The following is a 25,985-nucleotide window of genomic DNA, read 5'->3' as shown; positions in this document are numbered from 1 at the left end:
TTTGTAGTAGTACTTGTATGCCTCAACAGTTACGTGGTTGGCTTAGCAGCAGTGTGAGCTTGTCAAAAAAAACCCAAATCGTGTGTCCTTCTAATTTTTTTTTTTATGCCAGTCCTTGAGCTTGAACTCAGGGCCTGAGCACCATCCCTAATGCTTCTTTTTGCTCAAGGATAGCACTCTACCAGTTGAGGCACAGTGCCACTTGCTGCTTTTTCTGTTTATGTGGTACTGAGGAATCGAACCCAGGGCTTCATACATGAAAGGCAAGCACTCTACCACTGAGCTACCTTCCGAGCCCCTAATTTTTATTTATTTATTTATTTATTTGTCGGTTGTGGGTCCTGAACTCTGGGCTTGGGCACTGTCCCTGAACTCTTTAGCTCAAGGTTAGTGCTCTACCACTTGAGCCACAGCACCACTTCCATTTTTTTCTGCTTATGTGGTGCTGAGGAGTTGAACCCAGGGCTTCATGCATGCAAGGCACCCACTCTACCACTGAGCCACCTTCCCAGCCCCCTAATTTTTTTTTAATGGATGGTTTTACTTTTCTTGGAACCATACCTGATGCTTATGGTTTCTCAGAATTGAGACTTCAGCACATGGACAAATGAAAAGCCACCCAGTTATTGAGATTTAGTGAGTCATATGATACAATAGCTTTTTCAATTTTTTTTTTCAATTTTCAATTTTTATTTTTGTTGGTCATGGGATTTGAACTTGGCCTAGGCTCTATCCTTCAGCTTCTTTTGCTCAAGTCTAGCCACAGTCCTTCTCAGCCGCCTGAGTAGCTACGATTACAGGCTTGAGCCAGTGGTGTCCAGTCAATACAATGGATTTTAAAATGCTTACCAACTTTTTTTTTGGGGGGGAGGGTCTGGTCGTGGGGCCTGAACGCTGTCCTTCAGCTCTTCAGCTCAAGGCTAGTGCTCTACCGCTTGAGCCACAGTGCCATTTCCGGCTTTTTTCTTTTTGCTTATGTGGTGCTGAGGAATCGAACCCAGGGCCTCCTGCATGCAAGGCAAGCATCCTACCACTGAGCCACCTTCCCAGCCCAATGCTTACCAACTTTAAAATCACTCTTCAGGCTGGGAAGGTGGCTCAGTGGTAGAGTGCTTGCCTTACATGCCTGAGGCCCTGGGTTTGATTCCTCAGCACCACATAAGCAAAAAGAAAAAAGCCAGAAGTGGTGCTATGGCTCAAGTGGTAGAGCGCTGGCCTTGAGCTGAAGAGCTGAGGGACAGCGTCCAGGCCCAGAGTTCAGGCCCCACGACCAGACCCCCAGAAAAAAAGGTTATTCAAGACCAGGGATATTTTCTTTCTCTTCAGTAGTTATGATAATGAGCTGCTTTACTTCCATTGTCTTCAGTACTGGTCTTACCACCTTGATTCGTGAGTCCTTACTGTGGTGGGCATGGTGGTGTTTGATGCTGAAAGACTGCTGCCCATATGAAGTTCCATGAAGTTCGTGTCATCTTGCATGAAACTATACATGCCTTGTGGACAGAGACCATATATCCTACCATGTCTATATATCCTGTCACATCTAGGATAATGAATGTCATGTCATAGTAGATACATTTATTTTGTCAGACTTTGGTGAACTGCACAGATATGGCTCTTACTGTTGTAGAATTTACATATTAACAGAAAATGCTGAACTATTTATACAGCATAAAGTGTTTATATTTAAGGAGTTTAATAATTTTAAGCTATGGGGGCTGGGAAGGTGGCTCAGTGGTAGAGCGCTTGCCTTGCATGCATGACGCCCTGGGTTCGATTCCTCAGCACCACATAAGCAAAAAGAAAAAAGCCGGAAGTGGCGCTGTGGCTCAAGTGGTAGAGCGCTAGCCTTGAGCTGAAGAGCTGAGGGACAGCGCCCAGGCCCAGAGTTCAGGCCCCACTACCGGACCCAAAAAAAAAAATAATAATGATTTTAAGCTATGTTGTAACAAATGTATGATCTGAGAAGCAAAATATCAAAGACATCTGATCTTGTTTTCTCTTTGTTTTTCTTTGTAGATAAGATATTCCAAGTCCCTTGCAGTGCTCTGCAGAAGAAAATTATGAGTGCTCTGTTCTTACCATGATACCAATCCTGTTTGACATGCCTTGGTGCTGTGACACTGCAAGAATTGCACACAGGCTCCAGGAATGTTTTTTTTCACTTAAGTAGTTCTCTGTGGATGGAAAGAGATTTGAGTCTTAATAATTACCTTGTTTTAAAGCTATTTCTCTATAGTCTGAACTGCTTGGGGCCACTTACCAATGAGCCACACAGCCAGTTCTTCTCAGGAGCTGGTTGAAAACTGTGCTGTGCATGTAGCAGGGATGGCACAAGAAGACAGCCGTCGTGGTCAGATGCCATCTACTTTTTATCATGGTGCCAACCAAGAACTTGACCTGTCCACCAAAGTTTATAAAAGGGAATCAGGAAGCCCTTATTCTGTGTTAGTGGACAACAAGATGAGCAAACCACATCTCCATGAGACAGAAGAGCAGCCATATTTCAGGGAGACAAGAGCAGTGTCTGATGTGCATGCTGTCAAAGAAGACCAGGAGAATTCTGATGACACAGAAGAAGAAGAGGAGGAGGAGGAGGAGGAGGAGGAGGAGGAGGAGGAAGTCTCTTACAAAAGGGAGCAGATCATAGTGGAGGTAAACCTTAATAATCAAACATTAAATGTATCTAAAGGGGAAAAGGGTGTCTCTTCTCAGTCCAAAGAGACTCCTGTTCTTAAGACGAGCAGCGAGGAGGAAGAGGAAGAGAGTGAGGAAGAGGCCACTGATGACAGCAATGACTATGGAGAGAATGAAAGGCAGAAGAAAAAGGAGAAGCTAGTAGAGAAAGCCAGCGTTACACAAAGGCGAACACGGAGAGCTGCCTCTGTTGCAGCAGCTGCCACTTCCCCTACTCCCAGAACTACAAGGGGGCGTAGGAAGAGTGTAGAGCCACCCAAGCGTAAGAAGCGGGCCACAAAGGAGCCCAAAGCACCAGTCCAGAAAGCTAAGTGTGAAGAGAAAGAGACTTTGACCTGTGAGAAGTGCCCCAGGGTGTTTAATACTCGCTGGTACCTGGAGAAGCACATGAACGTAACTCACAGGCGCATGCAGATCTGTGATAAATGTGGCAAGAAGTTTGTCCTGGAAAGTGAGCTGGCCCTTCACCAGCAAACAGACTGTGAAAAAAACATTCAGGTAGGTCTCACCACCGAGAGGGCAAACTTTCCAGGATAGAACCTGGCTGTTCAGATTCACCTGGTGTCTACCAAGAGAATAAATACAATAGAGGCTGAAGGGACAGATTTCACCAATTTCTCATTTTAGAAGCTGCTGCTTGGGTCTTTTCAAAACAAGGCTTAACATTGTATATCAAAAGCATTACACTTAACTGACGCTGGACTAGTGGGAACCCAGGCACACTGAAAGGGGGATCTGTGAAAGTTACTGACCAGGATGTAAAGTCAGCACCGACTTTGCACTGAAATTCAGTGTTGTAGGACACATAGGATTATTCATTCTGGCATCTCTGTCAAAGTGTGAGATGTTAAGTAAAGGGCAGGAGTAGAGAAAGGCCCCTTTCAATTTAAAAGGATATGAGGTCCTAGTACAGCTGATTACGGACAAAAACCGTAATGACTCAGACCGGTGGAAATGGAAGATCTCCAGGAGTGAGTTTGCTGTCACCAGTGGAGAGATGGCAACCCTAAATTTGTCAAGAGGCTGAGCCCATGGGAATATGCAGACTTTAAACAGAGGCTGAGCTGCTTGAAAATATTGCTCACCTGGCAGTGATTATTATAATTATATAATTATTATAATGCTACTGTACAGTGTTGTTGAGATAAAGAACCATGGTATTCAAACCAGGCTGATATCTTGAAAGAACTGTATTATGATAGGGTAAGAAATGTACTAGTTACATTATGCTAAGTGGATTGTGGCTGTATTGGCTTGCACTTACGTTTTCATATTAATGAATGTTCACAAAAGGTAAATCTGTTACTATCTTCTTAAGATATGTACCATAGGAATATTTGTACATATTTAAGCTAACCTTCTAAAGTATAATTTACTTTTGTTTTTTGGAGTGTTGCTAATATTGGTAGTCATCTTTAATCTTTTCTTCTATTGCGCTTAAGACCAGCTCCTTTATATTAAAGAATTTTTTAAAACATTAATTACATTTGCTAATTTGACTTGTCAATTGTGACTTGATCTCCACTCACCAAGTAAATAAAAGAAGACTGAATCATGGCACCCATGTTCTCCAGCACCCTCGCTCTGAGCACGAATTGGTTGCAGCCCGTCAAGCCAACACAGGAGCATGATGCAGTGCTGCGCCCTAGGGGTCAAATTTGGATTCCGTGATGACTCCTTACTGAAAAGGTCTTCCTGATCTGTAGCTATTGGTGGTTTTTTTGTTTTGGGTTTTTTTGTTTTGTTTTGTTTTTCATTTTGTTTTTAACTTGAATTTTCTTTGAGTTATGAGAACATTTAACAAATCCCCCACTTGTTTTAAAGTGACCTCCTCCCTATTCCTTGTCATGATATGTTTAAACTTGGTGCTTAAGTTCTAAGGTTCTGCTAAATCCTTCACATTCCTAAAAGAACATTGTGCTTTGTTTTTGCAGATAGAGTCTAATTCTGATGACCTAGTAATAAAAATCAAAACTCTTCCTGAAAGATGGCTTATAACTTGGTGCTGGTGTTTCAAATATATAATCCGAGCAATTCAAGAAGTTGAGATCTGAGTTCAAATCTGAGATCTGGTCATGGTTCAGAGCCAGTCCAGGCAGGAAAGTCCGTGAGACTCCTATCTCCAGTTAACCACCAAAAAGCTAGAAGTGGAGTTATGGTTCAAGTGGTAGAGCACTAGCCTTGAGCACAGAAGCTCAGGGGCAGCACCCAGGACCAGCACAAAAAATAAAGAAAGATGGTTCATAGGACTAATTTATCCTTTTCAGGAGCAGTATCCAACCAGAGCCTTACCTTCCAGCTGCTGTCAGAGTTCTGTTTTCTGCAGTGATGGTGGTGATCAAGATATCTTCACTTTCAGAGAATACTAATCCACCCCCTAAGAACTTGTGTCTGGAAGGTTACTAAGAACTCCTCGTGTTGCTTTGTTTTAATCAGAAATGTTATATTTTGATAAATGTTATGCTCAATATTCCAGCCCATTAATGATCCATAATGATTTGCAAGGGAATAAGCAATGTGACTGTATTTCCTACTCATGTATGTAACAGATCTAGAACTGAGGTGTAGGGGAAAAGGATACTGAGGCTAATGATTTAGAGTATTATCCGCTGCCAGAGTAAATTAGATTTAAGAAGATATAAATTTTGATTATTTGTGTTAATGAAGTCTCCAAATGCATTTTCTAAGGAATGAAAACATTTTATATTCCTATAGGTATATAAGCATTATATGTGTGTACATATATATTGTTTCACCTTATTTTTATTTATGCTAATTTAAAACTAGTTTTTGTTCTCTGAAAAATACTTGTTAACTGAATAATGATATGTATTTATGAAATAGTCGTATGTGGTAATCCACATACTAAATAAACTTGGTTGTTTTTGCAGGTTCTAACTTAAATACTAACTTAATAAATAGAAGGCATTTGATATTGGTAGAATTTTCCACATCATCTTGTCTTAGTTTTTGCCATTGTTTTCATACTCCCAAAGGGTCTCTAAAAAGTGTATCTTGGAAAGCAGAACTCAGAGATATTGGTGTTGAAATCTGGACTCCATGGATGGATAGCATTTGTTGGATTCTGGCCTTGTGACATGAATCTGAAATAAATCCATTTCATCTGACAGGAGGTCAGTATGACTCTCTACAAGCCTCAGCAAATAAAGATTATTTTTGTTTATCCTGCTTAGTGTGTTTCCTGTAACAAATCATTCAAGAAACTTTGGTCCCTTCATGAACATATCAAGATTGTCCACGGATATGCAGAAAAGAAATTTGCCTGTGAAATCTGTGAGAAGAAATTCTACACCATGGCCCACGTACGGAAACACATGGTTGGTAAGTTTTTCTGCTTCTCTCACACCTATAGTTTTACCTTCCTTTTTGCTGTGCTTTATGCTCTAGCTTGGGCAGGAAATGAAGAATTGTCATACTTATTCAGTTTTGACATGTTGAGACTAAATACAGCATGTCTTTGTTAAACGTCACAAAATCTTCTCCACCCAGATTTCTTTTCAACATTGCTATTTATTTTTCTCTTCAGAACATTGCTATTAAAGTGTTACTAATCAGGGTAGAGAAATTTAACATGGCATAATTCCTTACAATATGACATATGTCTTTTCCAATTTGATATTTTGGGTGGAATTGTTTTGAGTACAAGTGTCTTTTGTGTTGCAGCACACACAAAAGACATGCCATTTACATGTGAAACCTGTGGAAAGTCATTCAAACGCAGCATGTCGCTCAAGGTGCACTCTTTGCAGCACTCTGGAGAAAAGCCCTTCAGATGCGAGGTAAGGAACATGTTACACACAGAGTAGAAACAGAGCCAGCAACCTAGATAGATAGTGCAGCAATGAGAGCAAGGTTCTGAGACACAAGACATAAAGCTGCCTGCCACCTAAGCTCCTCATGCACTCTCGCTGCTAGGAAGAGAAATGTCCTATTTAGCACATACCTAACTCTCTTAGGTTAATTTGGGAATATCATGTAATGACTTACCTTTCTTTTCTTAGTGATTCAGAGAAGTGGAACGTGCTTCAATGATAATTATATGAGAAATTTTCCCTTTTATTTATAACTGCAGAAACAGCAAAGCCAAAATAGTTGACTCAGCAGGTTCTATTTTGAGTATGAAAAATAAACCCAATGCTAGAGACTGTTAAAGTGGGCTCAGGTAAAACTTCTGTGCTTGGCATTCAAATATCTCCACTGTGTCTAATGCAGAACTGTGATGAGAGGTTTCAGTACAAGTACCAGCTCCGCTCCCACATGAGTATCCACATTGGGCACAAGCAGTTCATGTGCCAGTGGTGTGGCAAGGACTTCAACATGAAGCAGTACTTCGACGAACACATGAAAACACACACTGGTAAGGATTTCTTGGAAAAGGTACAGCTTTGTCTCAGGCACTTGGTGATAATCATCTATGGGTCTGTTTAAAATTTAAAACACAAATGTGCATTTTAAGTGAAATACAAACATATAATATTACATATTATATACTATAAAACAATTTAATATTATATAATGTATAATACATATTGTATATTGCATGTATATGCATAATGTGGTATATGTGTACATTATATATACGTATACATATGTATACGTATTTATATGTGAATATATGTGTGTGTATGTATATATATATTTATATATATATACACATATATAACATACACAGAATTAAAATACTGAAAAATTTTACTTAACTAATTTTTTTTTTGCCAGTCCTGGGGCTTGAACTCAGGCCTGGGCACTGTCCCTGGGCTTCTTTTGGTCAAGGCTAGCACTCTACCACTTGAGAAAGCAAATTTTTTTTTTTGGGTCCGGGCATGGGGCTTGAACTCTGGGCCTGGGCGCTGTCCCTCAGATCTTCAGCTCAAGGCTAGTGCTCTACCACTTGAGCCACAGTGCCACTTCCAGCTTTTTTCTTTTTGCTTATGTGGTGCTGAGGAATTGAACCCAGGGCCTCAGGCATGCAAGGCAAGCGCTCTACCACTGAGCCACCTTCCCAGCCCTGTACTCTACCACTTGAGTCATGGTACCTTTTTTGTTGTTGTTGTTGGTCGTGGGGCTTGAACTCTGGGCGTGGGCGCTGTCCCTGTGCTCTTCAGCTCAAGGCGAGCACTCTACCGCTTGAGCCACAGCACCACTTCTGGTTTTCTAACTGTTTATTGGAGATAAGAGTCTCATGGCCTTTTCTGCCTGGGCTGGCTTTGAACCACAATCCTCAGATCTCAGCCTCTTGAGTAGCTAGGATTACAGGCGTGAGCCACCCGCACCCTGCTCATGGCACCTTTTTCTGTTATGTGGTACTGACCAGCGCTTCATGAATGCTAGGTAAGCATTCTACCACTAAGCCACATTCCCAGTCCCTCAACTAAAATTTTGTGTGTATATGCCAGTACTGGGGCCTGAACCCACTTGAGCCACAGCTCCAGGTTCACCAGCTTCCCACAAATAGTCCTTTTAAAAATTGACTTAAAGCCCAGCACTAGTGGCTCACACCTGTAATCCTATCTACTCAGGAGTCTGAGATCTGAGGATTGCAGTTGGAAACCAGCCCAGGCAAGAAAGTCTATGAAACTCTTATCTTCAGTTAACTAGCAAAAAGCTAGAAGTGGAGCTATAGCTCAAGTAGGAGAGTACCAGCCTTGAGCCAAAAAGCTAAGGGACAGCACCCAGGCCCTGAGTTCAAGCCCCATTACTGGCACACACGCATACACACATGCCAGAAATAGAGCTATGGCTCAAGTGGTAGAGCACCAGCCTTCAGCAAAAAAGCTCAGGGACAACACAAGCTCAAGCCTCAAACTGGCACAAAAAATTATAGGAATCGAGACCTTGAGTGAAAAAAGCCAAATAATACTTCTTATACATTTGTTATAATAGCCATCATTTATTATTCATGTATGTGCCAGTCATTTTAAGTACTATATATAATATATAGTATGTGTTATACTATAATAATAATATTATATTTATTATATAGTATAGTCTCATGAACTTTCTTGCTTGGACTGGCTTTGAACAGCAATCCTCAGATCTTAGCTTCCTGAGTATCTAGGATTACATGCATGAGCCCTGACGGCTGGTCTGTAGTAGCCCTTAGTATATTAGGTATACTGGACTTTCTTTAACATCAATATTGAAATAATTCTGGTGTGTCATCTGTTTTTTTTTAATATTGTTGGCAATGTCAAACCTTTGGAAAACCTTTGGCTTGTAAGGTTAGATAAATCTGGCTCTGCCATTCACTAGCAGAATTGTGAGCCTCTTGTAGTATCTGAGAAATAATAGGAGAAAGGTTAGCTTAGAAAAGAAAAGGGAGGTCATTTCAGACTGGTTGCAGTAACATTTAGAGACAGCAGTATGTTTGGATAGGAAGTAAAGTCATTATGGGAACTGACATTGATGAAGCTGTTTCTTTGCAGTTAAAGAGAAGTGATACATGTCCTATCTAGGGAAGCTGACCAAGCATCAGGCAGGGTTCCTAGGATAGTATAGACACAGGGTGAGTATAAAGCAGAATGCTTAGCCAGGCACTGGTGGCTCAAGCCTGTAATCCTACCTACTCAGGAGGCTGAGATCTGAGGATCACAGTTCAAAGCCAGCCCGGGCAGGAAACTTCATGAGACTCTTATCTCCAATAAACCACTAGAAAACCAGAAGTGGTGGTGCTGTGGCTCAAGCGGTAGAGCGCTCTCCTTGAGCTGAAGAGCACAGGGAAAGCACCCAAGCCCAGAGTTCAAGCCCCATAACTGACAAAATAAACAGATAAACAAAGCAGAATGCTGCTGGATACTTGTATCAGCAACAGATCTAGGTGTCTTGACACAAGGGTAAATGAAGACCTAGTTTCTATCCTCACAGAGCCTCTGGTCCAATAAATAATGGTGATAATGAGAGGAACAGCATCTAAAACACACTTGAGTGTCTATTATATTAGATACTGCTCTAAGCATTTGTGTTATTTGTCCCAATAAACTAGTAAGTGGGTTATTTTTCAGATGAAGAACCTGAAGCTCAGAGATTAAAATAATTTACCAAGCAGTCTGGCTCCATACTGCATACTTATTCTGACAGAAACTTAATACAAGTAATAAAATAATAGGATCTATAGGACATAAGTGTAAGCACCATTCTAGGACCTGGTTGTCAGTTTCCTGGCTTTGTCACTGTACTTAAAGAGATCTCAGTCAAAGGGACTGATAGATGATGAGATGACCAGTTCTTTATGAATGACGGGTAATCCAAAAACTCTGCACATATGTGGGGGTTTAAACTGGGGCTGGGGCTTAAACCCAAAGCCTAAGTGCTATTCCCTGAGATTTTTGCTCAAGGCTGGCCATCTACCAATTGAGCCACTGCTTTACTTCTGGTTTTCTGATGGTATATTGGAGATAAGAGCCTCACAGACTTTCTTTCCCAGGCTGGCTTTGAACCACGATCCTCAGATTTAAGCCTCCAGAGTAGCTAGGATTGTAGGTGTGAGCCAGGCTTACTTCTGGCTTTTTGATGGTTAATTGAAGTTAGAAATCTCACAGACTGGGGCTGGGAATGTTGCTCAGTGGTAGAGCGCTTGCCTTGCAAGCCTGAGACCCTGGGTTCGATTCCTCAGCACCATATAAGCAAAAAGAAAAAAGCCGGAAGTGGCGCTGTGGCTCAAGTGGTAAAGCGCTAGCCTTGAGCTAAAGAGCTGAGGGACAGTGCTCAGGCCCAGAGTTCAGGCCCCATGACCGGACCAAAAAAAAAAAAAAAAAAAAGAAATCTCACAGACTTTCCTACCTAAGCTGGCTTTGAACCACGATCCTCAGATCTCAGCCTCCTGGGTAGCTAGGATTGCAGCAGGAGCATCCTAGTTCAGAATACTTAATTATAAACTGAAAATCGTCAGAGTCAGAGAATTAGAGCAATAGAAGATAACTGAATGCATGTGAATATCATACTTACTGAACAAAAAAGGCCATCAGTTGTAAGGCAAATTTAATTTATATACAAGGAAAATTTTGTAAATTAAACAATGGCATGCCTACTTCAAAAATGATAAAATGTGTGATAGAAGGCCAGGCACCATTGACTCATGCCTATAATCCTAGCTACTGAAGAAGCTGATACCTGAGTATCCCAGTTCAAATCCAGCCCAGGTAGACAAATTTGAAAGACTTTTATCTCCAATTAACTAGCAAAAATTCAAACATGGAGCTGTGGCTCCAAGTGATAGAGTGCCAGCCTTGTGCAAAACAGCCAAATGAAGCTGGTGCCTGTGGCTCATACCTGTCATCCTAGCTATTCAGGAGACTAAGATCTAAGGATCACAGTTCAAAGCCAGCCTGGTCAGGAACATCCGTTAGACTCTTATCTCCAATTAACCACCAGAAAACTGGAAGTGCCACAGTGACTTGAGTGGTAGAATGCTGGTACTTGCCTTGAGCTGAAGAGCTCAGGGACAGTGCTTAAGCCCAGAGTTCAAGCCCCACAACCGATCCCCTCGCCCCCCCCCCCATACACACACTCAAAAAAAAAAAAAAAAAAATAGGCCAGAGCCAGACGCTGGTGTCTCACACCTGTAATCCTACTCAGGATGTTGAGATCTGAGGATTGCAGTTCAAAGCCAGCCCAGGCAGGAAAGTCTATGAGACTTGTATCTCCAATTAACCACCAGAAAACCAGAAGTGGCACTGTGGCTCAATTGGTAGAGCACTTAACTTGAGCTGAAGAGCTCAGGGACAGCACCCGGGCCCAGAGTTTAAGGCCCACAAGTGACCAAAAAAAACATCTGGGAATGTGGCTCAGTGGTAGAGTGCTTGCCTAGCATGCATGAAGCCCTGGGTTCAATTCCTCAGTACCACATACATAGCAAAAGCCAGAAGTGGTGCTGTGGCTCAAGTGGTAGAGTATTAGCCTTGAGCAAAAAGAAGTTCAGAGGCAGTGCACAGGCCCTAGAGCCCAGGCCTTGAGTTCTAGCCCCAGGACTGGCACAAAAAATTAAAAAAAAAAAAAAAAAAGATACGCCAGGCTCTGGTGGCTCACTCCTGTAATCCTAGCTACTAAGAAGGCTGAGATCTGAGGATCACAGTTCAGAGCCAGCCTGGGCAGGAACATCTGTGAGACTCATATCTCCAATAAAGCACCGGGAAAGCTGGACATGGTGCTGTGGCTCAAGTGGTAGAACACTTGCCTTGAGCTGAAGAGCTGAGGACAGGGACCAGGCCCAGAGTTCAAGTCCCATGACCAATAAAAATAAAAAAGATGATTGGAGGGGCTGGGAAGATGGCTAGGTGATAGAGTGCTTGCCTTGCATACATGAATCCCTGGGTCCAATTCCTCAGCACCACATAAGCCGAAAAAGCTGGAAGTGGCGCTGTGGCTCAAGTGGTAGAGCACTAGGCTTGAGCTGAAGAGCTCAGGGACAACGTGCAAGCCCAGAGTTCAGGCCCCATGACCGACCAAATAAAAAAGATGATTGGAAGAAATGGATTGAAAAAAGGAAAACAGCTAGGCTCAGAATTTATCCAGAAAGATGAGCATTAGTCAGGTGAAAAGCCTCACAGTGCAAGGGGGATAATAGACAACAGAGGATGAGAGAAATGAGATAGTCTGGAAATGGTGCTAATAATCAAGCTCATCTCTTGGGGAAGTGAGGAAACATCAGGCCTACACAGAAGAATGATGAGAGGTGTCTGTATTCTATTAGAATGAGAAAAAGAAGAAACTGGACTATGATATAGAGTGAAGAGTATTTTCTCCTACTTATAGGAAGCAGTACTAAAGTAGAGGAAACCAGTAAGAACACTTCCTTGATGTATGCAGAAATGCACCTACAGGTGTGAAGTGCGATGGTTTACATGTTGGTGCTAGACTTCAGAGTTTTCAGTTCTTTCTACTAGCAGGTAGCTTTGAACAAATCTCCTGATTTCCCCATCTGTAAAATAGGAATACTATTCTGTGTGGTTGCTGTGAGGTCCACCAAGGTTAATATAGATGTAAAACGGTTAGCCTTGAGCCTGGTGCACAATAAGACTCAATACATAGTAGATCAAGCACATCTATTAGAAGGAAAGGGAGCAGCCCTTGAAGTGTTAGGAACAAGGCTCAGCAGTAGATGTTAATGTTGTGTGTGGCTTAACAAGCCACACAAACCACGCCTGCCACCTCTCTTTCCCTCCTCCCTCCTCCTTTGAGCCAATCTAGGTGGTAGATGGTATCAAGTTGTGCTTGTGTCTACTTTGACCTGTTGGGTCCCAAGTTGGAGGGCCTCTTGACTGGATTATAAAATTCTGTGAGGAAGAGAATCTATAACCTTTTCATTAACACCAGGATGGCAGGAGAGCATACTTACCTCCCAGTATGTCAATGTGTTTTTGTATCTGTGCTAACTCATCTCAGGAGAGAAGCCCTTTATCTGTGAAATATGTGGCAAAAGCTTCACCAGCCGCCCCAACATGAAGAGGCACCGCAGAACTCACACAGGCGAGAAGCCCTACCCCTGTGATGTATGCGGCCAGCGCTTCCGCTTCTCCAACATGCTCAAGGCACACAAGGAGAAGTGCTTTCGGGTGACCAGCCCTGTGAACGTGCCACCCACAGCCCAGATCCCACTCACCTCTGCTCCAGCTGGCCCTGTCCCTTCTGTCCCTTCCGCAGTGAGCACACCGGCAAGCCCAGCCCCTCCAGCCAGTGTGAACCCAGTGGGCTCTCTTCCCCCTCGACCTGTTCCCCACCCCTTCTCGCACCTGCACATCCACCCTCACCCTCACCACCCACACCACCTTCCTATCCCTCCAGTCCCTCATCTGCCCCCACCGCCAGCTCTCTTCAAGAGTGAGCCTTTAAACCACAGAGGCCAGAGTGAGGACAGCTTTCTGCGGCACCTGGCTGAGAAGAACAGTTCAGCACAGCACCACTAACACCACCTCATAAGTGCAGTCTCCCAGCGTTCCCACGGTGAGTCTTCTGGCGAGAGGGAGCTGGTGAGCAGCCACAGTTCTCAGGCTCTCCTCCAACTCCTTCAGGGCTTTGCCACTGCGTTGGTACATCAACAGACCCAAGGAAATGAACCAGAAGATGACCTTATAACTCTTAGGGGAACTATCCTCAAATCCAGGGGAACCATGGCACTAAAGCCCAATTTGCTTGCATTTTCTGATGACTTTTATAAATTTCAGATACCCAGACTTGTGGGTTTTTATAATTTCATATCAGCTGATGAGATATGCTTGCTTTTATATCCTGGACTTCTCCTCAAAGAGGGGATAGGCCTGGTTTTCCTTTGTACTAATCGGGAAGGCTGTGAGATTAATCCAGAGCATTAATTGTATCACTGTGTATTGTAATTAATTCTTTTCAGCTTTGGTGCTGGCTACAGAGTTGAGCTGGCCATGTTTCACAGTATATCAAGCATTATAGAGAAAGATGAAAGTTTTCTTCTTTGTGTAGCTCTCTTAACACTTTATTTTACTACAGAAATTATTTTAGAGTTTTTGTATAGACTTCATTAGTAGTCTGTTTCTAAAATGAAATGTATTTCAATAAGCGGTGTAATTTTTTTCAGTGTAGCTGAACCTATGTTGTAAAATAGAAAAATTTTTTATAATCATCAAAATGTGATTCTTAAAGATGCATATAAAACTTCTATAATTCAAAGTTATTCTTAAATCCGTACAACTCAAAGGTGCTTCAGAGACTAGGTGTATCTAAGGGGGTCTCCAGACCAGGTCACTGCAGAAATGAAGTGTTGCTTTCAGGACATGGCGTAAGTACACAGTCATGTAAAAAATCTCTGCTCAGCACTCAGATGTTGGTCAGGCTCACTGATGTGCTGCTACCCTCTGGGTTCCTTTGGGGCTCTGTTCATGCATTAAGTGGGCTGATGGACAGGGAATTAGGACCCCTTTGGGGAAGCCACCTAATGATTGGCTGGTTTGAATTTGTGTGAAGTAGTTCACTGAAGAAGGAAGTACTGGAGATTTTTTCCTTTCAGTCACATCTGTTTCTTACTTCCCTTAGGAGCTGTGTTCATGTTTAACTTTTAGGAAAGACAGATTGGAGTCTATTGTTTGAGGTTGCTTTATTTTTCTAGAATTATTACAAGAAGCTAACATGGTAGACTGAAATCACAAACATGATACAAACTGGCAGTGGCTGAGACATTCAGATGAGAAGACAAATTGGTTATGTATTTTAAAAGGTCTGAGGTATATAAAATGTGGGTAATGTCCACAATTTTGAGCTATTTTAATGCAGCTAAATTAGAGTGAAGGAAAGCTGCTGTTCTGCTGCCCTGTCCTCTGCAGATAGTTAACAGGACACCAGCACCAGTGGTGAGGAAGAGAGCAGCACCACTCATACCTCTAGGCTGCTTACTGTTCAAGTTTGGGTAACTCCCAAAGATCACCAGGAGCAACTAGGAATTGATTATAAGAAGGCTAAATGCAAGGACTAACATAATGGTTACCTATAGATGACCAAATTTATCCAGACTCAATATAGCTACAAATTTTATATTCCTTCATCTCAGAAAACTAAGTATTAAGAGTAGATCACTTCCCTCCTCACCCTAGCCCCTCTTTTTGAATCTTCAAATTCTTTAATTTCTCTTTCCTCAGACTTTGGTGTGTGTGTGTGTGCATGCCAGTACTAGGCCTTGAACTCAGGGCCTAGGTGCTGTCCCTGAGCTTTCTACCACTTTGAACCACAGCTCCACTTCTAACTTTTTTGTGGTTATTTGGAAATGAGAGTCTCGTGGGCTTTCCTGCCTGGCTGGTGTTGAACCTTGATCCTCAGATCTCAGCCTCCTGAGTAGCTAGGATTACGGGTGTGAACCACTGGTGCCCAGCTTTTCCTCAGACTCTTAATCATTGTCTGAATGAGAACCTTGACTTATCAAAAACAAATTAATATTAAATGTGCAGAAATACATTAAGTACTTTCTTACTGATTATCTGTGTAACAGGGGATATGGCTCTCTCAAAACTGAGGTTAGGTCCCTATGTGTAAGTACCACACTCTCTTTAGCTTTTCAGTTTAATAATTCCAGATTCTTTTCCTGATTTTGCTGTCATCTTCTATAATGCATAAGAAAATTTTGCACCAAGACAGAAAAGTATCTCAGGATAAACTTTTCTTCCTGGTCTTGAGTGTAAGTTTTAATGAATGGCATTTAAAATATTTGTATACATTCTTCGAGCCCCACATACCTGGTAGGAAGTTAATTCCTTGCTTATGACTGTTAATAACTTTAAAGATTGTCTCCCCTTACCTCCACAGTCTCCTTTGCATTTCTATGACAAGTTTGTAAACAACACTTTCATGTTGACATACCATTATCTCCTGATCAGGCTTGCAATATCAAAACATTTTAAAAAAATATGTAAATTGTAGTTTAGTTAATTGGTTATACCTTATTCTAAATAAATTTATAATACTGGGTAGAAATTCTGGATTCTAGGGGCCATTAAATCAACCATTCTATGAAGTGTAATATAATTATACGCTGGAAAATTCAGGTAGACATCTTTGATTTTTCTTTTTCACTCAAGTAACTATAGCCATAAGAAAATATCTGCTACACAGGAAAACCATTAGTAAGCAAATTACAACCACCATTCTTAATAGAAGCAAAGGAAAAATGAATTTTTAAAAAATGAGCATTGTCCATTGTCACACAGTGTAATTCTTAATGAAACATATTGTGGAACAATCTAAAGACTTCCTTTTATTTTTTTTTCCTGGATCACTACACCATCCCTAACTTGGGATTTATGATCTTCAGGAAAGCTGCTCAGATTATGATCCTGGACAGTGTCATAATATAATGAAAAGTAAAACTCATTATGAATAGTCAGAACAGCAATGCTTCTAAATATAAAACCTATAGGATTAAGCCTTAAATATATATATGTATATCAGGTTTAACATGCTGAAGACTCAAACTCAGGGTTGAAAATTTGGTTGGGGTCCTCTCTTAAGAAAAGTTGCTTTGTGTGGTGTATTTTTTCCCACATACACTACAGTGCCCATGAATCCTTCAGAGTCTGCATACATGTTTATTGGGGGTGGGGAGAATGACTTGTGAAGAGTTTGAGTTCTCAGCTTTTATCTGTACTTTCGTCTTTTAAAGACAATAAAGGCCACATTTCAGCATTATGTAGAATAGTAAATTGAAGCTTTCTCTCATTACGTCACTTTATATTGTCTTCAGAGGTTTATATCAATGCTAAAGTTTCTTGGTTGAGGAAGATTCTCCCAAGGGCTTTCTAGAGAGTTGCATTACATTTCCAGTGGTCAGTTGGTTTGTTTTCATATCTTCTGTTCTTTTCTCATAGCTGTATCATTCAAATATAAGCCTTTTAGCCTTAATGAAAGATTGTTGCTCTCTTAAATAAGTTAGATAGGCTCATGCTAAGTTAGATTTTAAAATTTGAATGAAGAAAACAAAGTTTTAAGCTGGGCTCCTGTGGCTCATGCCTGTAATCCTAGCTACTCAGGAGGCTGAGATTTGAGGATCACAGTTCAAAGCCAGCAAGAAAATCTGTGAGACTCTCATCTCCAATTAACCACCAGAAAACTAGTAGTGGTGCTGTGGCTCAAGTGGTAGAGGGCTCACCTTGAGCTGAAGAGCTGAGGGACAGCACCCAGGCCCAGAGTTCAAGCCCTACAACCGGAAAAAAAAAAAAGAAAAGAAAAGAAAAGAAAAAGTTCAAGACATGGGGCTTCATTTCTACACATATGATTTCTTATTTCTAGAGTGTAGGGAGATTGCCACATAAAACTTTAGTATTGTTCAAAGAAACTTTTGGAAGTCATTTCCTTAATCTTTTCTAATCATATACATTAACTTTTCATGTGGCTGACCATGTTTCTGTAGGCATGTCATCTTTTTAAAGACTCCCTTTGTCGAAGGTAACTCTCTGTTATGCTTAGAATTTGATTGTTCCTAGCACACTAACCCCAAGCAAAGTGCTCTGAAGAGATATTTGTAAACTTTGTTTTTTACTTCTTGAATTTCTATTTCAATTTTTCTTTTTGCTGATACAGATATTTAGTTACATTTTTTATTTCATTGGAAATTTTAAATTTGAGACTAGAAAGCAGAGTTAGAAATCTTTTTGCTGGAGCAAGAGGCTCAAGTGTAGAGCACCTGTCTAGCAAGTCAGAGGCGCTGAGTTCAATACTTAGTACCACCAAAAGAAAAAAAAAATAATCCATTTGCAGGTGTCTACTTGTATTACCCCATTTGCAGATTGGGTTAGTAAACACTGTGGGTAGGTAGGCTTTTATGTGTTTAAAAAAAAGAAACTAAAAGCTATGGTAAGAAAAGCCCTTCTGTTTGAGCTACTGAGGGGAAAAAAGATACACTTGTACTGCATTGTGGATCTATATGGTGAATTTCTCAATGCTCTTGCAGACCATGTGAGGACTAGTTAAGAGTTACATGAAGCATTTTATCAGCTAGCTACCTTTTAAAAGTTGTCAGCTCACTTGGACTTCTCCCATCTATAAAATTGAGTAAGTAAATACTGGGTTTTAATTTTTCCCTTGCTGAAACCAAGATAGGAAAATTCCCCAAAAGATCATTTTTATCAGGAGAAAGGCCATAAGCCATTAGGGAAATTGGCATTATTATGCAATAACAGCGCCCTACCTAAGCTGCTTTCCTCATCTGTAGCATTTATGAGAAATAAAGCTGACCTCCCAACCCTGGACACTACCTCGAAAAGCAAACAGACACTCTGCACCCTCCATGGAAGCCATAGCATTGTCATCAATAGCTCCACTTTCACACTTCAATACTTTTTTACTCTAGAATTTTTATAGACTTTCTAATCAAATCTTTTTGTCTTAGAGGATAGGTTTTGCAAGAGTCAAAGGGGGAAATTAAACCCCTTAGTTGTCTCAACTTGGATGCTTTAGCTTCAGCAAACTTGTTTAAAGAACCAGATAATGCGCCACTTATCTAATTCTATATTTAAGCCAGAGCTACTTTACAGAATTGCATATCCTGAAAGCAAACTTTCCTTGTCTCCTAGTAGAAGCTATATTATTGTAAGAAATCATTTAACCAAGTGGGTTTCTTTCTACCATATTGATTCTGTGTATTACTTGATGATACATTTGTTGTCACAATGTTCCTGGAGTTACTTTTAGTTCTTTAGGAAAGAGAAGTGAGAAATCACCTTTGTCTAATTCTTTACTTTCTCGCTGCAGCTACAGTCTCTCACTCTGTCCTTGAGTGCCTTCAAAAAGCCAGCATCCTACAACATTCTTTCCCTGGGTTCTATCCTACCTCTGGCTGCTTTATTCTGCATGATATAGGAATTCACCCTCATTCCAATTGGTTTAACTCCACAAACTAGCTACAGCCTTGGACAAGAATCCTAAGCATGTTTTGTCCCTCCATGTAAGTGTGTGTGTGTGTGTGTGTGTGTGTGTGTGTGTGTGTGTGTGTGTGTGTGTGTGTGTATGTGTGTGTGTGTGTGTGTGTGTGTGTGTGTGTGTGTGTGTGTGTGTGTGTGTGTGTGTGTGTTATTGTCAGTATGTATCAGCCCTGGGGCTTAAACTCAGGGCCTGGATGCTGTCCCTGACCTTTTTCTGATCAATGCTAGCATACTACCACTTGAGCCATAGCTCCACTTCCAGCTTTTTGGTGGTTAATTGGAGATAAGAGTCTTATGGACTTTCCTGTCCAGGCTGGCTTCAAGCAGCAATCCTGAATAGCTAAGATTACAGGTGTGAGCCACCAGCACCTGGCCCTCCATGTAATTCTTACAATACATTTTTACTTTTATTTATATCGTATTTCTTCACATATTGTATCTAGAGTTGAGAGAGTCCATCCTTATCTTACTCTTACACCTTCTTTTCCTTTACCAGGAATTAGACATTCCTTTAAAAATGAAAAGTCATCGTGTGAGTCTTTTGAACACCTTTTTCTCATCTGAAGTCTTCCGGCTGCCTGCCCTTTTCAAAATGCTGCTGTCGCTGTGTGTCATCCCTCTTCCAGAAACATTTTTCAAGGTTGTACCCACAATTTTAGCCAAATGAGTTTTTTAAATGCCCTCTGGGTTTAACAAAATTCTGTTTATTTATTTTTGGTCTGCTATCCATCCTCTGACCCTCAAGGAAACCTCTGTTTGCTTGCTTTTCTAGTGTTTTCATTTAATTCATTTTTAAAGTATGGCTGATAGGTAATATATGAAGGATATAATAAAAAGAGGTTGAAGTGTATTTTGCATGTGCACTAAACTGGTGAAGTTTACTTTAGCAATTAACTAGGTTTTTACAGTCAAAACTAAAGTTTCTGCTGTGTGCAGGTAAACTGTTCCTAAGTCCCCCCAAAAGTAACAAAAAATGAATGCTTTAAAATGAAGAAATTGGACTCTATCTTCTAGACAGAGTATATGCAATTAAGTATTTTGACCCTAGTCAGAAAGCTTTGCTTTCCAATTTAAAATCTCAGACTGTACCCTTAAAGATATGAGTTCTCATATCAGGTTGTTAGAACTAGTTACCACACAAAGCTGGGTTTCTGAAGGTTCATGCCTTTAGCTCAGGCGCTCACCTTGAGCTGAAGAGCTAAGGGACAGCACCCAGGCCCAGAGTTTAAGCCCCACAACCAACCAAAAAAAAAAAAAAAAACAGACAAACAAAAAAAAACACACAAGGTGGGAGTCTAAAATGGCATCTGTCAATAAATTCTTAATTCTTTTGTCTAGCAACAGATAGTATATGGGAAGTATATGGAACCGGTGTGAAACAGACTGGTTATGTTTGTTTTATTTTGTTTTGTTTTTTTGGGGTCCGGTCATGGGGCCTGAACTCTGGGCCTGGGCGCTGTCCCTCAGCTCTTCAGCTCAAGGCTAGTGCTCTACCACTTGAGCCACAGCACCACTTCCAGCTTTTTTCTTCTTGCTTATGTGGTGCTGAGGAATCGAACCCAGGGCCTCATGCATGCAAGGCAAGCGCTCTACCACTAAGCCACCTTCCCAGCCCCTGGACTGGTTATATTTGATAATGAGCATATTCAAGTCATTTCAAGGCTTCGTTGACTCTCTGGAATGTGAAAAACAGTTTCCAAAATGTGAGAGGAAGATTTCTGTTATAGAAATCAGTAACAGGATTTTTTTTTTAAAATACCAGTACTGTGGCTTGAACTCAGGGCCTGGGGCTGTCCCTTAGCTTTTTAGCTCTACTACTTGAGCCACTTCTGGCTTTTTGGTGGTCAACTAGAGGTAAGACTCTCATAGGCTTTCCTGCTCGGGCTGGCTTTGAACTGTGATTTTCAGATTCCAGCCTCCTAAGTAGCTAGGATAACAGGCATGAGCCACCTTGTCCAGCTCTTCCAAAAGTTTTAACATGCATTTTATTCATTTGACATGGGCTGTATTTTTATTCCATCTGCAGTACTCGCTGTCACCACAAGAGAGCAGTAAAGTACTTCTGGTCTTTATTCTCACTTGTAAAGGAATAACCTGTTATTTTTTTTTTTCTTTCACAAAATGAATTTGTATTTAGGGTTTAGTAAAATTACAGTTAAATTAAGTTGAAAAGATTCGAAATATTGAACTGTTACCCAGCTATGATTTTTCTAACTCATCATTTTTCTTCTAAGATATATTCCAAAGATTGTTTTAACTCAAAGAGTTTATTTAGTTGTTCTTTTTCATCTTTAGACTTTTTTTTTTAATTAAAGAAAATATTTTAAGAAGATTCACTCTTTCTTTTTTTCCTTGTAAGGTCCTAAATTATTATGTTTTAGGAAGGTTTGTAAATGCATTTTATAAAACTATTACCAGTGAGAATAGAATTCAGGGCCTGGGAATGTGGCTTATTGGTAGAGTGCTTGCCTAACATGCATGAAGCCACATATGCAGAAAAAGCCGGCGCTTTGACTCAAGTGGTAGAGTGCTGTCCTTGAGCAAAAGAAGCTCAGGGACTGGCCAAAAAAGGAATAGACTTCAAATGTAATTAATTTGAGGGGAAAGAAAGAAGAGAATGAGCCAGAGACTCCATGGGTAGCCCAGACAGGCTTTAAACTTGTGATCCTCCTATCTGAGCCTCCTAAGTGCTATGATTTCAGAACAGTGTTACTCTGCTGGGCTATGACTTTCCTTGAACACCTCAAGTTCACTTATACTTTTATCATTTTCTGCAATTTAAATTGCCAAAATTTATTTGTTAAAAGTAATCATTCTAGAGGTTGGAGGTGTGACTCAGTTGGTAGAGAGCCAGCCAATGAGCATACTGTGCTCGAGTCTCAATCTTGCAAAACAAAAATAGAAATTTTAGCCACGCATTGATAGCTAACACCTGTAATCCTAGCTACTCAGGAGTTTGAGATCTGAGGATTCAAAGCGAGCCTGAGCAAGAAAGTCTGTGAGACTCTTAACTCCAATTAACCACCAGAAAACCAGAAGTGGCGCTGTGGCTTAAGTGGTGGAGTACTAGCCTGGAGCTGAAAGCTCAGGGACAGCGCCCTGGCCCAGAGTTCAAGCCCCATTACCAACAACAACAAAAGCCAATCCAGGAAGAAATGTCCACAAGATTGCATTGCAACTTAACCAGCAAAAAGCAATTAGTATAGTGCCATCCTGGCAAGTTCAGGGTCCTGAGTTCAAACCTCTGGCAAAAATAAAAATAAAAAGTAGAAGGTCTTTAATGTAAATATCAGTAAAAAAAATTTTTTTAAGAGTACCATGTGTGTGTGTGTGTGTGTGTGTGTGTGTGTGTGTGTGTGTTTGTATGTGTTTGTATGTGTCTGTGTCAGTGTCAGCACTGGGGCTGAACTCAGGGCCTGGACACTGTCCCTTTGCTTTTTCATTCAAGGCTGATGCTCTACCACTTGAGCCACACCTCCACTTCCAGCTTTTAGTTCTTACCTAGGCAGGCTTCAAACTGTAATCTCAGATCTCAGCCCCCTGAATAGCTAGGATTATAGACGTGAGCCACCAGCATGCATCTGAATCCTATTTTAGTAAGACAATTTTCAGAAAACTCCCTTCTGATTCCCTTTATATTTTTGAGCCTCATCTGACTTTGGATGAGAAAAATATTCTCATCCTCTGTAATCATTCTCCCAAGACTTCTAGGTTGTTCTTTTGCTGTTCTCTATTTCTCTTTAATAGTTTATTTATAATACACAAAAACATAGCTTCTCCTGATTCTAATTTCTTTCTTATCATTTTGTCTCTACCGTTCCAGTAGGCTCAATATATTTTTTTCCCTTGGCTGTACTGGGTACTGAACTCAGGAGCTCATGCTTGCTTAGGCAAACACTGTACCACTTAAGCCATTCCTCCAAGCCCTAGACTTTTAATTTTTCTTTATTTATTTTGTCTGTTGTGGGGCTTGAACTCTGGGCTTTGGCATTGTCCTTGAGCTCTTCAGCTCAAAATGGGCACTCTACCATTTGAGCTACAGCACCACTTCCAGTTTTCTGATGTTTAACTGGAGATAAGAGTCTAATAGACTTTCCTGCCCAGGCTGCCTTTCAACCGTGATTCTCAGATCTCAGCTTCCTGAGTAGCTAGGATTACAGGCACGAGTCACCGACGCCCTGTTTATATTCTTTCTTTTTTTGTTTCCTAAGTTCTTTTGCTGCTGTGTTTCTCCACAGTAGCTTCCAACTAATCACACCTTCCATGATTCCTCCAATCCCTCTTCATTTCTATCCAGCAGCCCCTGGAGCTTAATATTGGCTCTATTTCTTTCTTGTCTTCCTTTCTTCCTTCTTTTCTTTTTTTTTTTTTTTTCATTTTTTTTTTTGGTCCGGTTGTGGGGCCTGAACTCTGGGCCTGAGCACTGTCCCTCAGCTCTTCAGCTCAAGGCTAGTGCTCTACCACTTGAGCCACAGCGCCACTTCCGGCTTTTTTCTTTTTGCTTATGTGGTGCTGAGGAATCGAACCCAGGGCCTCAGGCATGCAAGGCAAGCGCTCTACCACTGAGCCAACTTCCCAGCCCTCTTCCTTCTTTTCTTTCTTTGTCTTTCTTTCATTCTTTGTTTCTTTCTTTTTTTTTTTAGTTTTTTTTTCTTTTTTTTTGTACGGATACTTGCTAGGCAAATGTTCTACCACTTGAGCTAAGCTCCTAGCCCTGTATTTCTCTCTTCTAAATCTCACAGAATTCCTTCAATCTCAGAACTTAAACTCACATAGCCTGATCCAAGTTTCCAGCCCTGATGTCTTTACCAAGGTCACTCATACTTTATTTTTTTCCTTCTAGTTCATTTTGCAGTCAGTAACCTCAGAAGCCATTGCTTGGTGAAGACAGATCTGCTTTTTAAATCTCTTCTGCATCTCTACCATTACTCAATGTGTATTTGTGTGTCTTGATGACCTAAGGCATTTTCTCATCTAAGTCTTGGGGTTGTTCAGTCTGTGGTGACTTAAGCAAAAATTGACATGAAAGCCTGATGTCCTTAAGGTTCAGGCAACTTAATTAATTAGCCTTTTTTTAATATTGGTGACTAAGACTAAAAGCCAGGACCTTGCCATGAGGGATGCTTTGTGTGCTAAATGCAGAGCAGAAAGGTGACTCTTCCTTATTTCCTTGTCCAAATCCCCCTGCTGCGCTGATACCACCCCACCTCTGACTGGAGCAAGGGAAGACCTGAGGGTGGGGACAGGGGTGAGGAACTGATCTCACTCTGTCTGCTTCCTGTGCAGAAGTCACCAGGAGCAAGTCCTTCCAATCTGGCCAGAGTGGTCCCGTGGCACTCCTAGGCTAGGAAGAACGGATACCAGGGTGCTCCCTTTCCACCAGTTTCTTGTCTTCAGGCTCCTAGCCTCCAGCAGCTCTGTGACACTGCCTTTTATTGCAGTATAGTGTACAGGTCAGTCATCAACGAAAGGAAAACAGCAAGTGGGAGCATGCAAAACCCCAGGGGCACTTATAACTGGAAGGTCCTTCCCTACTGGTTCCTGCCCAGCCCCATTCCCTCTAGCCAAGAGTTACCCCAAGCAATACCAGACACATCCAGTGGTGTAACTCCAACACTCAACAGAAAAAGGAAGCTGTGTCCACTTCAGGTAACAGGTGGTCAGGTGCAACTTGTTTGTTCTTATTTTTTGTTTTCCCCAACAGTACTGAGATCACTTGCACTTTTCCTCATTTCTTAAAAGAAGATCCAGTCTGCTTGTTTAGCATTAGGTTTACAAAGCTTGTCGTTGAATGTTGAATATTTGTCCAAAGGAGTTTGACAAAATAGAAGCTGCTTGGTCCCTGTTCTGCCTGCTAGGTCATAAGGATTAAGGCCAGGTGGTGGGGCAATTTATCTCAAGTCAAGAATGGGGCAGCATTTCTCTCCTACCTCTCTGCGGAGACGCAAGCGAAGGTCAAGTTGGATTCAGTGTAGAGCAGGTATCTGTCATGCTGCAAAGACATTTAGAGGAGTTTTGGTTGGAGAGGTGACAGGTAGGTAGGTAAGTGGGAAAGACCGAGGAGAGAGGGCTACTTGGCCCCAGGGAACTGCACGAGGTGGAACTGAGCAGACATGGGCTCTGCGTGAGCCCACAATGCCTGGCTTCCCTGAGTCACCTTTTCCTGCATCCTGTCAGATCCCTCCATGTACTGATTTCCCCCTGTGTAACGATAACAATATTACTTTTTTTTTAGCAATTGAAATGCACTTTTTTTATTTCAACTCAATCATGATTTTAAGTATGAAAAATTTATAGATTGTTAAAACTATTTTTTGTGTATTTTTAACCATGCAATGTAGCATTGTATATTTTATTCTTGTGAGACTCTGGTACAAGGTGTGCCGCTTAATGATTTTTTTTTTTCCTGAGATGCTGGGCCTTTGGATGTGTACGGTAACCAACTTAATGCTAATGTTCAAAGTAAAAACAAAACAAAAAAAGGAGCCATATTCTTGTGTGTCTTCCTTTATTTCTCTCATTGCATTGATGTTTTAAGGCCCCTTTGCTTCATGAAGTGTCCTTTTTATGTAAAAATGAACAATTGGGAAAACATCACCAGTATTATTGGTTGGGGTCTCTTATAATGATAACAGGCTACTTGAACCCCCAAAGCCTTGCTTGATCCTTTATGAATACTGCAGTTAGACTGTGCTGCTACACTGATTGCTTGCAAGTTACACTGTTCAACCCAGCTGACTGATGATTGGAAAATAGCCTTGAGGGGAAAGCATCAGAGTTGGGTTCTGAACTGGTTTGAAGAAAAATAAACAGATGTAATAGTGCAGCAGTGAGTGGCAATGATTGTGAATATGGGGGAGGGGCCCCCACTCCCACCCCCACCCACCTCACCTCGTC

General features: G+C 41.3%; 1 protein-coding gene across 3 annotated transcripts in view; it reads left to right on the top strand.

Moving 5' to 3' along the window:
* Positions 1-25,573, top strand: part of Znf652 (zinc finger protein 652) — a 55,830-nt gene extending 30,257 nt beyond the window's left edge. For all 3 annotated transcript variants that reach the window (XM_070028305.1, XM_070028307.1, XM_070028306.1), the window contains exons 2-6: positions 2,020-3,195; positions 5,892-6,039; positions 6,382-6,497; positions 6,931-7,075; positions 13,099-25,573. In XM_070028305.1, the coding sequence (XP_069884406.1) occupies positions 2,266-3,195; positions 5,892-6,039; positions 6,382-6,497; positions 6,931-7,075; positions 13,099-13,619 (1,860 nt within the window). In that variant the 5' untranslated portion in view covers positions 2,020-2,265 and the 3' untranslated portion in view covers positions 13,620-25,573. The remainder of the gene's footprint in view (positions 1-2,019; positions 3,196-5,891; positions 6,040-6,381; positions 6,498-6,930; positions 7,076-13,098) is intronic.
* The last annotated feature ends 412 nt before the right edge of the window (positions 25,574-25,985 follow it).

The sequence above is a fragment of the Dipodomys merriami genome, unplaced genomic scaffold, assembly GCF_024711535.1.
Source record: "Dipodomys merriami isolate MVZ:Mamm:240054 unplaced genomic scaffold, mDipMer1.0.p SCAF_19, whole genome shotgun sequence".
Lineage (NCBI taxonomy): Eukaryota > Metazoa > Chordata > Mammalia > Rodentia > Heteromyidae > Dipodomys > Dipodomys merriami.
Note: the sequence above shows the minus strand (reverse complement) of the source record. Positions and strands in the feature narration are given on the sequence as shown.